At 59.3% G+C, this 12099-nt stretch overlaps 1 protein-coding gene across 3 annotated transcripts in view; it reads left to right on the top strand.

Annotated features, from left to right (window-relative positions):
* The window catches only part of SLIT3 (slit guidance ligand 3), a 616611-nt gene that overhangs the window by 514195 nt on the left and 90317 nt on the right, over positions 1 to 12099 (top strand). For all 3 annotated transcript variants that reach the window (XR_010746197.1, XM_066342686.1, XM_066342687.1), the window contains exons 15-16: positions 9264 to 9414; positions 9831 to 9905. Coding sequence is in view for 2 of the 3 variants with exons in the window: in XM_066342686.1 (XP_066198783.1) it covers positions 9264 to 9414; positions 9831 to 9905 (226 nt within the window). In the remaining variant the exon portion in view is untranslated. The remainder of the gene's footprint in view (positions 1 to 9263; positions 9415 to 9830; positions 9906 to 12099) is intronic.

Here is a 12099-nt window from a genome sequence, read left to right as displayed (position 1 = left end):
AGCCTCTGGCCTGTGGTGAGCCCTTGTGCCGAGTGCTCTTGCTCTGGTTTGGTTTTTCCCAGTAGTCCTATGAGGTCGGGGCGACTGGTCCCCCGTCCTGTAGCAGAGGGACGGCTCAGAGGCAAAGAGGGACCCCAAGGTCACAGCCAGCGATGGTGGAGGCAGGGCCGGACCCCAGGTGTAGCTCGTAGCTCGCCCCCCGCCCCCGCAGCGTCTAGAAGAGAAGGAACATCAGGAAGGCGGTCCCACTGCTCCAGTGACTTTCCCTCCCAGTCTGACCGCTCTCCCCACCTCCCGCCCGACCCTGAACTCTTTCCTGAAGTTCCTGTCCCGGTCCGGACCTGTCACCTGGGGCACAGCCGTCCTTTCCCAGGAGCCTCTCCTCGTGACTGACGCCTCCGTCCCCTCTGTCCCTACCCCTGTCTGGCCACGGCTGGGTTTGTTAGCTCTGACGGGCAGTCATGCCCAAAAAGAGGAGCAGTGAGAGGTAGAGGAAGGCAGAGGGCGCCATCTGCTGACCCCGACCCCTCCGCCTTTCGGGGGTCCTGTCGTGACGGCAGGCTCCAGGCTGATGCCAAGGTTCTGGGGGACAGGGCAAGAAAGGAGCCGGCCCAGGACCCGAGGACGGGCGTCTCCCAGGGACAGCCTTGGCGGCTGCCTAGAGATGACTGTAGACTGAGCTCGGGGCGGGGGGCGGGGGGCAAGGAAGAGAAAGAGGAGGTGGCAGGTAGACCTAGGACACAGGACAGAGGAGCCTCGTCCTGACTCCAGCTTGGCCCCGTCCCACCTACCTCCTTCGCCCTGGAGGGGCCCTGGCCGCTTCTCCTGTGTGAAGTCGGAACGGTTGGAGATACAGAAAGAAATGCGCGAGGAGGAAGGAGTGGGGTTCCTGGGTTGACCCTCTCTAGATATCTTTTTTTTTCTTTTTTTTTTTAATCAACACTAAGCAGAAAGATTGTTCCCATCAAGGCAGAGAAAGTCAGAGCTGTATGAGCCTGACGCATAGCATCTTCCAGGCTTTTATTTTCTGTGGCTGCAGAGAAGGGAGGTGGAGAGAGCTGCTGCTGAGCTCCGGAGGCCTCGGCTTGGAGAGACGCCGGGGGCCCGGACCGGCCTTGGCCTCGGGGGAGGCGGGAGCCGTCCATCGTCCATCGTCCATCCAAAGCTCTGTGTCTGGGAAGCTCCAGAGGGAAACAGGGAGGGGCAGGTGACACATAGTGGATTTGACAGATAATAAGTCTGCGCTTTACTTTCCCCTAAAAGCACCCCATTGCAGAGACAGCTGATGTGATTAGGAGCCAATTTGAGGGCTGCTCCTGCACACAAAAAGCCCCTCCGTAGGCCGGGCGTCTGGTTTCCCAGCTGCCCCGCGTCTGCCTCTGTCAGCTGCGCCCACCTCCCTGGGCAGCAAGATCAGGGTAGGGGTGAAGGCTGCAGCTGGGGTGACGGACCATTGGCTTAAGCCCTCCAGAGAAGGCACCGCCTGGCTGCCCGGGGGGCCCGAGCCCACCCCCAGGGCAGCACTTAGCAGGCGGGAGACGCTGTCTTCCATCCTGCCTCCCTGCCGTGTGTGAGGAGATCCCAGCAGCAGGAAGAGACTCTCGTGGTGGACAGGACAGAGGGCGGGGACGCGTCGTGTCCACAGACGGCAGACAGCAAGACGCTGCTCAGGGAACGAGTGTTCTAGAGCCCCCGGGGACCCCCCAGTCCGGGCTAGAGAGGGAGGAAGGGAGCCCACACAGAAGCAGGGTATTAGAGCAGTGTTTTCAGGAGGAGATGCGGAGCCCAGGGCTCCCGACGTGCCGTGAAGATCGACAGCTCTCTCCCCGATCCCTCCGCTCGCTTTCATTGGGGAACCCGAAGAGAAGGAAAAGCTCCCCCGGTTTTCAGGCTTGGAGGCGGGGGCACGAGAGGGCTGGGCGTTTCCCTGAGGGCCTGACCGAGCTTGACTACGAGAGCCCCAAACCAGAGTACTCATAGAGCCCTGCGTGTCTGGGCATCTAAGTGGAGCTGAGTCTAAATCCTAGTGGCCAGCCCTGCTCGGTCAGATGGGAGGGCTCAGGACGGGGGCCAGACCCAGAGCTGTGCAGTGACCTTGACTCACTTACTGGTCAATGGCTACAGGCAACCTAGGCGCTGTTGAGATGCTGAGACCATCTTGTTCCAAAAACACATTGTGCAGGAACAGCGACCCCATCCCTCCCGTCAGCGGGCGGGGCAGGGAAGGGCAGGGAGGGTCCCGGTCATCCGGCCTGGATCCGGTCTCTGCAGGGTGCACATGTCTCCCAGCGGTTTGGGAGGAAGTCCCAAGCCAGCAGGTGCGTGAGAACTGCCCCTGGTCTCTTGCTGATAGGGATATAAAGATCGGGCACCCGCCTCTGGGCCCCGGCATCTGAAATAGTTGGTTGCTGGATCCTCCATTCCCGTGATTCACAGCCGTGGCAGAATCAGGAAATCAAGAAGGACCCCGGAACCCGGTGTCCACCCCGCTTCCCTCCTTCTCGTAGTCTGAAAGAGGCCCCTCACCACAAGGCACACTGGGCACCTCCTCTGTGAAAGTCGGTGTCCTCGGACCATGTCACTGAAGGTCTCTGGTCCCAAACACGGGGCCTGTCAGCTCCCCGTCCTCTCTCCCTTTCTAAGAATGTGTATTTTCTCTCGATTCCACCCCCCTCCCTCGTTATATCTCCATTGATCTGGGAGGAACGTCTGTCAGCCAGAGGGCTTCTGGGGACCCTGAAGGACATTGAGGAGCCCCCTGAAGTGAGGCACATCAAAGCTCTTTTTCCTGAGGATCCCTGCAGCTCTGCTAGGCCACCGGGAATCTGGCTGGTCTCTCGGCTCAGGGGCCTGGGGGGCCGGGCTGTTAGGGGACCAGGCTGTGGCGGGGAGGGGCCCTCGGTTGCAGAAAAACAGGAGATGCTTCTGCCGGGTCTGATGTCCTATCAGATGAGACGGCGTGACTGTGCGGGGAGTGGAGGCTCAGTGCAGGCCTGCGATGCCACCCGACACCTGACTCCTTCCATTCTCTTGGGAGGGATCCGTTCCGCCCGATCCTGCCGAGCGGGGGTGTCCAGCAGCCTCCCCCCCTCTCCTCCCTTCCTCCTGTGTCTCTCCTAAGGCGGGGCGCCCGCGGGGCAGGGGGCTCCTGTCTCCGGCAGCGCTCCCCGTGGAACCCGCTCCTGGCACTAATCACGCTCCGCGGGGGCCTCCTCCGGCTCCCGCTTCTCCACGCTGCTTCCTCTGAACGCTCCTGTCCTCTCTCTGACGCTGCTTCCTGACCTTGACTCTGCCCGGTCGCCGCGGCGCTTTCCTTTGTGCTTGATCTAACCATGTGGTGGCACGATGGAAACGGAACATGGTTCTGTCAAGCACCGCGGAAAGCACCGCGCTCTCCTGCAGCATGGCCCGCCACCGCCGCCGCCGCTGGACACCTCTTCTCTGCTCTGGAGCACCGCAGCCCGCCACCTGCCGGGCCCCCCAGGGCGGGGGTGGGCGCCTCCCCCTCCGGGGGGCAGACACAGGCCGGACCGGGCACGGAGAAGCTCGCTGTGATGGGGCCAGCTAAGATCTGTGTCCCCATCTCCCGCCCCAGACGGGGCCGCCGTCCCCCAGGGCTAGTCGGGATACCAGCCATCGGCTCAAGTAGACAGGTCCGAGCTCAGAAGCCACCGTCGTATCTTCCGTTCAACAGGGACAGCGGTACCCAGAGCCTGTGCCCCCCTGTTCCACGGAAGAATCCCGGCCCAAGGCCATGCCCCCCAAGTGGTAGCTGACCCCAAGGCCACACCGCCTGTGGCCCGCCCCACCTGGCACCGTTGTTGGCAGCACTGGGAAGGGACGCGGGCCTGACAAGGGGTGACAGCAGCGTGATGGGGACCGTGGGTCACACCTGGGAGGCTCCCCCTGAACCCCAGCCCCGCTCCGCATTGAGTACCCCGGCCCTGGTCCCCCGGGCAGACTGAAGTCCAGTCTGTCTCCTCGGCCTTCCAAGCCCAGTGAACGTGGAGGCCAGAGGTTCTCCACGTGGTGCTAGCTCAGTGCCACCGGGGGCGGGGCGGACACCTGCTGTCTCCGACGATAAGGAGGGCGCTCTCGGCGCCTCCCGCTCGGCTTGTTTCTTGGTAAATCCTGGGCCCGGTGTAACCAGAGATTGTGTTGATGGTTCATACCATGGAGCCCGTGTCCTGTCCCATGAGAGACGGCCATGGCGGGAAGCAAACCCTGGTTTAGGCTCAGGAGCGGGCTCTGGGCTCCCACGGGGATGTGCGACTCTGTCTCCTCTCTCTCCGGTTACCGCTCAGGCAGGCGCCCAGCGCGCTGAGCGATGGAGAGTCCCGCTTACCCCTCTGAATTCTCTCACCATGTACTGAGTGCTTACGATAGGCCAGGCGCTGACCTCTTTGACGTCATTACCCTGTTCCACTTCCACAGTGATCCTATCCATACATCCCATTTTACAGATGAGGATATCAAGGCTCAGAAAGGCTAGCTAACTCACCCAGGGTCATCTGACTCCAGCATGACTGTCCTTTATGTTCGTAGAACTCAGCCTTCCCAGCTGTGGACAGTCCCATTGCCAGGAACTAGAAAATCAAAAAGACCTTGACTTGAATTGATAGGAAATTGAGATTTCTTCCTTTATTTTATTTTTATTTTTTTAACATTCCCTCTCAAGCTCACTTCTGTTAATAGAAAATAACTTGAGAAGAAGTGAGAACCAGCAGCACTATTTTTTTTTGTTTGTTTTTGTTTTGTTTTTTTTTACAGAGAGAGAGAGTCAGAGAGAGGGATAGACAGGGACAGACAGAAAGGAACAGAGAGAGATGAGAAGCATCAATCATCAGGTTTTTGTTGCGACACGTTAGTTGTTCATTGATTGCTTTCTCATATGTGCCTTGACCGGGGGCCTTCAGCAGACTGAGTAACCCCTTACTCGAGCCAGCAACCTTGGGTCCAAGCTGGTGAGCCTTGCTCAAACCAGATGAGCCCGTGCTGAAGCTGGTGAACTCGGGGTCTCGAACCTGGGTCCTCCGCATCCCAGTCTGATGCTCTATCCACTGGGCCACTGCCTGGTCAGGCCCAGCAGCACTGTTTAAATGGGCCCTCCTCACCAGCAGGAATATACCCAGGTCCACTTGGTGCTGCAGCAGCATGCTTGTGACCAGGCCGTGACCTGGTACAGGCCATGGGCATTTCCCTCTGTTCTTGGGCCTGTGGCCACCTTCCCAATAGACCCTGGTGGGGACAGCTCACTAGGACAGCTGTTCACCCACCTGATTAGCAAACTTCATTAAAACAGCTGGTATGTTCCAGCCACTGGGGTCTGGCCCCCGTCCTTGCCCACGAGTCCCGATGTGCCCAGCAATGGTCTCTCGATTCCATTCATGACTCACGACCCTTTGCTCTTTCCAAGCTGATGAACCCCAGCAGGCTTCCTGCTCCCCCCCCAAGCCCCCGGTCCTTCTTTCTGCTCCTTCTTTCTTTCTTCCTGCCCATTAGGGAGATGGGAGGTGGGAGAAGAGCGCCTTGGACACAGGCATTGACAGGCCCGTGGCCATCAGATAACAGCCCATTTGTGACCCCCACTCAGCACACTGCTCGCCCAAAGGGTGGCACAGAATGCAGACTGCTGATGACAGCAGCCATCCCGGGCCCAGGATTGGCCTCCGCAGCCGGGCCCGGCGTTAGGACGGGGACTTCGGCTCCCCACCTGCCCCAAGCCCATGACATACCTTGTCTCCTGGAAAGTGGACGTAGGGCAGCGATTCGTAATAAAATGGCGTTGCTGTGGACCCCCCCACCCCCCACCCCCGGTCTATTAAAGCTTCTCTGTGATCATGTACCCAGTGTCATTTTCTGAGCTGCCCGAGCAAGAGGAGGTGGAGGGCCAGATGGCATCGGCTCCCCCAGCCCCGTTTCAGCCGGGCTCTGGTTCTCTGGCCCTTCCTCCAGCCCCTCTGAGGTCTCCCCTGTGCGAACCCATCCCGAGGAGAGGCCGCGGCAGCCTGCTCCAGTTACCCCTCTCCCACTAAGCGGCCCTGGCAGTGACAGATCCGTGCCGAGATTGCAAGTGACTTTGAAAGCTCCGGAAAAGTTAAAAATACTTTTAGGTGGTTATGAGCATTAGGCCTAATAAATGGCTCCGAGAAACCCCGGGTAGTCTTGGCAATGAAATACGAAGCCATGGAGGTGGCATCTCAGGCTGGCTGTAGCTGGGGAACAGACTCTTTCGGTTACATCCGTCCGCCGCCATCAACATCCCTGGCTTCCCCTCATAAAACATTACTCTTCCACCCCCTGGCTGTTACGTCCAGGGCAACAACAAAAACGGCGGGGCCGGGAGGGAATGCCGGAAAGAACACATTAGTCCATCGCACCTAATGGCAAAATCGTTTCGGTAAAGCGGGTCAGTGGCTCCATTGCAGAGGCCCGCCCATTATAATCTAACGAGACCACAGAGAGCGATTCCTGCTAACGACAGCCGCTCTCACCTCGATGGAAAGGAAAACATTCCGTCGGCCGCCGTCCCCGGACACAGCCCAGCGGCGCGGACGAGCAGGCTCCGCACCCGCCTGTTCTCCCGTGTAGACACCTTCCGAAGCAAAAACACACGTGGGTCCGAAATGCCCCTTCACACTGTTGCCATGTGGACCCCCGGGTAGGGGACGGGAGAGGGTTGTCACTTTGCAGGGTTTGCAAAATGAGAGTCACCCGGGACTTGGCATGCCGATACCTCTGGGGGAGAATAGCCGGGTCAGAGTCGCTCACTGGGCTGGCTGCTGCCAGGCCAAGGGCGAGAGAGCTGTATAAGAGCTCCGGACAAGGAAGCTGCCCCAAGAGCCGTGGGGATCCGTGGCAGATTCTGCTCAAACAGGCCTGCAGAGGGCGGGAGGGGAGGCTTGAAGGGGGTGGTCAGGAGGAAGCGGAAGCAGAGAAACACAGGAGGCAGGTCCAGACCTCCAGCGCCTTGTTTGAGGTAGAAGGTTCGCTTCAGAACCAAAGAGCCCCCCCCACCCCATTCATTCCCTATCCAGAATGAGCACAGGTGGACAACGGGAGAAGCGGGAGGGTGGGAGACATCTCAGCGTAGCCCGCGGCAGGAGTGTGCTGTCCAGCCCACCTCCATCACGCAGGCTTCCGGGGTTTGCCCTAGAAGGACAGAGAGAAAGGCTGCCTCAAAGAGCACGCCTGCGGTAAAGCGTCGCACTGGTCCCGGGAGCCCTGGCGGCGGCCGGCGGCCTGGGTCCGTCCCTCTGCTGTGGACTGGGTGACCTGCAGGCCTGTGTCCTCAGCTGTAAAGAGGAATCATGATAACCTCACAGGTTTAATGTGCTCACCCACTGGAGGTTCAAAGAGCAGTGCCCACCTCCCGGGCCATGCCCAGTCAAGGTCAGCTGTTGTCTCGAGCCACACTGATGTTTTAGTAGCTCCTGACATGCCAAATGCCCCACTGAGTTGTAGAAAAAAAACAAACGAGTAGAATTAGAAACATCTCTGCAGCTCCTGACCCTCTCCCATTGACCCTCTGCTGTCTTGACCTTCCCTGCATCTTCACAACAACGATTTGATGCCCATTTTACACATGGAGAGACCAAAGTGACCTAGTGGCAAAGCCGGGACCAACCCACGCCCTCTCCTGCCGAAACCACGCGGCTCCTAGTGCAGACAGGATCGCCACCGCCGGCCCCAGCCGGCCACGCAGACAAACGGTGCCCACGTTCTCCGGAACGCTGCAGAAAGCACACACATCCGGGACTCCCGACGTGCCGGTGGCGCCCCTTGATGCCTTGAGAAAGGGGGACCGGGCCCTTTGCTCTGCGACCAGCATTGTGCTCATGCAGCGTGGATGGTGAAATATTGAGGAAGGCCCGACCCCCATCAGCTAGCTGGTGTCTGGCAGGAGGGATGGAGCTCCCCCAGCCCCCTCGGGTGTGATTGGTGGTCTTGTGGAGGTCTGCCCAGGTGCCCGGGGGTCGTTTCTGATCAACCACGTGGCTCCCCGGGTACCTCTCGGACAGCACGTTGTCGGTCCGGTCGCCATGAGTATGCAATCTCGAGGAAAATCAAATTTTGAGAAAAATCAACCTTAGCTTCAGACACTTTTAGCTCGCGGGAACTGGCCTTGCACCACAGTTCAGCAGAGCTTCCCCTCAAGGACGGGGCGGGGCAGAGCTGACCCTCGCAAAGGTTGTGCTTGTCTTCCCGGGGTTTTCCATTTGAATTCTTCACCAACCTGTTGTTTAAAGGATTGCCCTGCAACCCGGAGCCAGCATTAGGGCAGTGGGCTTCGTTTCCCTGGGTCCCCGTCCCTCGATATTGTCTTCCAGTATTGAAGCCAGGTGTCAGTGTCATTGATGGCCCTATGCAGAGCCCCCTCTGTCATTTCCTTACCTGCTTGGGCCCTGAGGATAGCCGAGCGTGTGACCCCTTTTTCTTACCTCATCCCCACCCCTGGTGTAGCCCCCATCAAAACCTCTTCATTTGGATGGTCAAGAACATTTAGAGGGCCCTGGCCGGTTGGCTCAGCGGTAGAGCGTCGGCCTGGTGTGCAGGAGTCCCGGGTTCGATTCCCGGCCAGGGCACACAGGAGAGGCGCCCATTTGCTTCTCCACCCCTCCCCCTCTCCTTCCTCTCTGTCTCTCTCTTCCCCTCCCGCAGCCGAGGTTCCATTGGAGCAAGGATGGCCCGGGCACTGGGGATGGCTCTGTGGCCTCTGCCTCAGGCGCTAGAATGGCTCTGGACGCAACAGAGCGACGCCCCAGAGGGGCAAAGCATTGCCCCCTGGTGGGCACCCGGTTGGGCGCATGTGGGAGTCTGTCTGACTGCCACCCCATTTCCAGCTTCGGAAAAATTTTTAAAAAAAATTAAAAAAAAAAAAAAGAACATTTAGAGGGTCCACGGATGACGGGCACCATGGACTCAGTAGCCCCCCTGAGCTGTAGGTCAAATTCCATACACATGTGCCTAGAAGCACTTCCAAGGGGGCCATTCCTGACTTCCATCAGCCTCTCAGAAAGGCCCATGGTCCACGAAAGCTCAGGAGCCCCCCCGGGGCTGGAGCTGAGGACTGGGAGTGGTGAATGTCGGAGAGCAGAAAGAGAGCGATGGGCCTGGGGGGTGAGATGGGGCGGGGGGAGCACTAGCAAGGCGGCCGAAAGGACGCAGGCAACGCTGCGTCCGTCACTGGACCGCCCACCGCCCGCTACCTCCCCCGGCGCTGGGAACCCTGGTGACGCCGACGTCTCTTTGGCCCCGCCCAGGCACCGAGGATTACCGCAGCAGGTTCAGCAGCGAGTGCTTCATGGACCTGGTGTGCCCTGAGAAGTGTCGCTGTGAGGGCACCATCGTGGACTGCTCCAACCAGAAGCTGGCCCGCATCCCGAGCCACCTCCCGGAATATGTCACCGACCTGTAAGTGCCACCCGGGCGGGAACTCCGCGCACGTCCCCAACGCACCCAGCCACCCTGAGTCAGCCCTGGCAGGGTCCCCTGCCTCAGCCACCTGGCCATTTCTGGCCTGTCCTCTAGGACAGACGCCCAGGCATTCCCCTGGGGACAGCTTCCGTGGCTCTGTTGACCTTGGCTGAGCGTGAGGTCCAGCAGCCACTGGGCCGAAGCCAGACGGGCGCCGTGTTGGGGAGCGGGCAGTGGAAGGCGGTGCCGGAGGGGGCCCGCTCTCAGCTGAGCCCCACCCCCGGGAGGGGGCCCGCCCTCAGCTGAGCCCCCCCACCCCCGGGAGGGGGCCCGCCCTCAGCTGAGCCCCCCCACCCCCGGGAGGGGGCCCGCCCTCAGCTGAGCCCCACCCCCTCTGCTTGCTCCCCACGCAGGCGACTGAACGACAACGAGATGTCTGTTCTCGAGGCCACCGGGATCTTCAAGAAGTTGCCCAACCTGCGGAAAATGTAAGTCAGCCGGGGCAGTTGGCCGGCTAGGCAGGATGCCCGGGCATGGGTGGGTCCCTCAGCCCCCACGGCGGCCCCCTGGGCCTCCTCCTGACCCCTGCTGTGACCCTGTGCTGGGAAGCAGGACACTTGAGGCGTGGCCATGTGGACACAGACTGAAGCGGAACTTCACTGGTTCTAAATTGCTGAGTATCGTGTGTTCCGTGTCATCCCTGACCCTCACCCCATGTCCCCTCTGCTCATCTTGATTGATCCCCCAACCCACAACCAGCCTCTACCTCCAGGGGTGGGGAGGGGGCTCAGGAAAGGACCAGCGATGGGACATGGGGGTCTCCAGGGTGCCTGTTACGTAGCAATTTTTTCAAGGTGACATTTAAAGGGGTTTTTTTTTCTTATTTACACTTGACATTCAATATTATATTCATTTCAGGAGTAAGCATAGCGGTTAGACATTTATGTAATTCATGAAGTGCCCCCCCCATGAGTCTAGCACCCCCTTGACACCGTGCGTAGTGATTCCAGTGTCATTGGCTGTGTTCCCCATGCTGTGCCTTACGTCCCCGCGACTGTTCTGTAATTGCCAGTTTGTACTTCTTAATCCTCCCCCCAGCCACCCTCCCCTCCGGCAGCTGGTCTGTTCTCTGTACCTGTGCGCTTGTTTCTGGTTGGTTTGTTCGTTTATTTCATCCTTTAGAGTCCACACCACATAAGGCTGACGGACTGACTTCACTTAGCATAGTCCCCTCTAGGTCCACCCAGGTTGCCGCGAATGGTAAGATTTCATCCCGTTTTGCGGCCGACTAGGATTCCTTTGCGTCTGTGCACCACCTCTTCTTTATCCGCTTGTCTGTCAGGGACACTCAGGCTGTTTCCATGCCGTGGCTGCTGGAAGTAACCCAGGGAGTCTAAAGGTCTCCGCTCCCGTGGGGCACGTTGGGTGGGAATGGCCCAACCCCCTGGGCTATCTCACCCCCTGGGCTTCAGTCTAGGAGTCCTGGGACCTGACCGGAGCCTGAGTTGAGGCTCAGGGCCCGCCCGCTTCCATGCTGTGCCTGCCGTCACAGCCCTGGGCCCGCCTGGGAGCCCGGCCAGGTCATAAAGCAGACAGCAGTGATGTCTCTGAGCCGTGAGCACTTGTCCTGGGCCAGGTGCTGTGCTTGTTGTCTCCTCCTGTGCATTGAGTCCTCATACACCCCCCTGGGGGTGGCTTCACAGTCCCCTTTGTGTGGGTGAGGAAGCCCGTGGTGCTCAGAGAGGTTCCATGGCTCCTCCGAGAGCACACAGCCAACGATGCCGGAGCTGGCGTTCTGACGCAGGCTCGTCTGCACGCACAGTGTGAGGCTGGGGCTGCTGCCCCTCCACTTCCTCGCCAGGTCCCCAGCGGCAGCGCCCGGCAGCCCCTGACCCTTTACCACCTAATTCCTTTCTCGTGACCCCTCTCCCCCCGCCCCCACCCCATACTCCTCAGCTCCCAGCCTTCGAGGCCCCTGTAACAAAGAGAATGCAACCAAGCCTCCTTATTCATAGGCACCGGATTTGCTAATTTGCCTACTCCTCCTACTCTCTGCAATGCACTCGTCATCTCAAAATCAATGCTCACGCTGCGGTCACGGTCATCTGTGGACATGGACAGAGCGGCCACGGTTTGAGCTGCCCCACACGCACGTGCCCGGCTGAAACGGAACAGGCCACGCTCTCCTCCCGTTTCAGCTCTCCTGCCGAAAACAAGTGTCCTTTTCACAGTGTATTTAGGGCCACTTTTTTCTTTTTTTTTATTTTTGGCATGTTTTTACTTTTCCTTGGCAATTTCACTGTTTAAAATAGAGAAGTGCTACCTAGTGACCCCAAGCACATAAGTCTGTGATCTGACTTCTGTAGAAAATGCACGTGTTGCGATAGCTTTGTTCCGGCATGAGTTACAGTGTACCCAAGTCAACAATGCGTGTTAAATGGGGCATCTTTATCCCGAATCTCCCAGCAGACACCGCTGCGCACTGACTGGCTGGTGAAGCATTATGAGCAGAGGCTCACAGGAACCTGGTCCCGTGTGTCCCCCCCCCCTCCCCAGGAGCAGAGATCCGCCTGCACCAATTCATTTCCCTGCAGACCTTGCAGAATATAGCTACAGAGAATCATGGGGATTCGCTGTAATTCTGTTTGTACCCATCAGTATCCCCCCCAGCCCCCGGGCAAG

This window comes from Saccopteryx leptura, chromosome 6 (assembly GCF_036850995.1).
Source record: "Saccopteryx leptura isolate mSacLep1 chromosome 6, mSacLep1_pri_phased_curated, whole genome shotgun sequence".
In the NCBI taxonomy this organism is placed as follows: Eukaryota; Metazoa; Chordata; class Mammalia; order Chiroptera; family Emballonuridae; genus Saccopteryx; species Saccopteryx leptura.
Note: the sequence above shows the minus strand (reverse complement) of the source record. Positions and strands in the feature narration are given on the sequence as shown.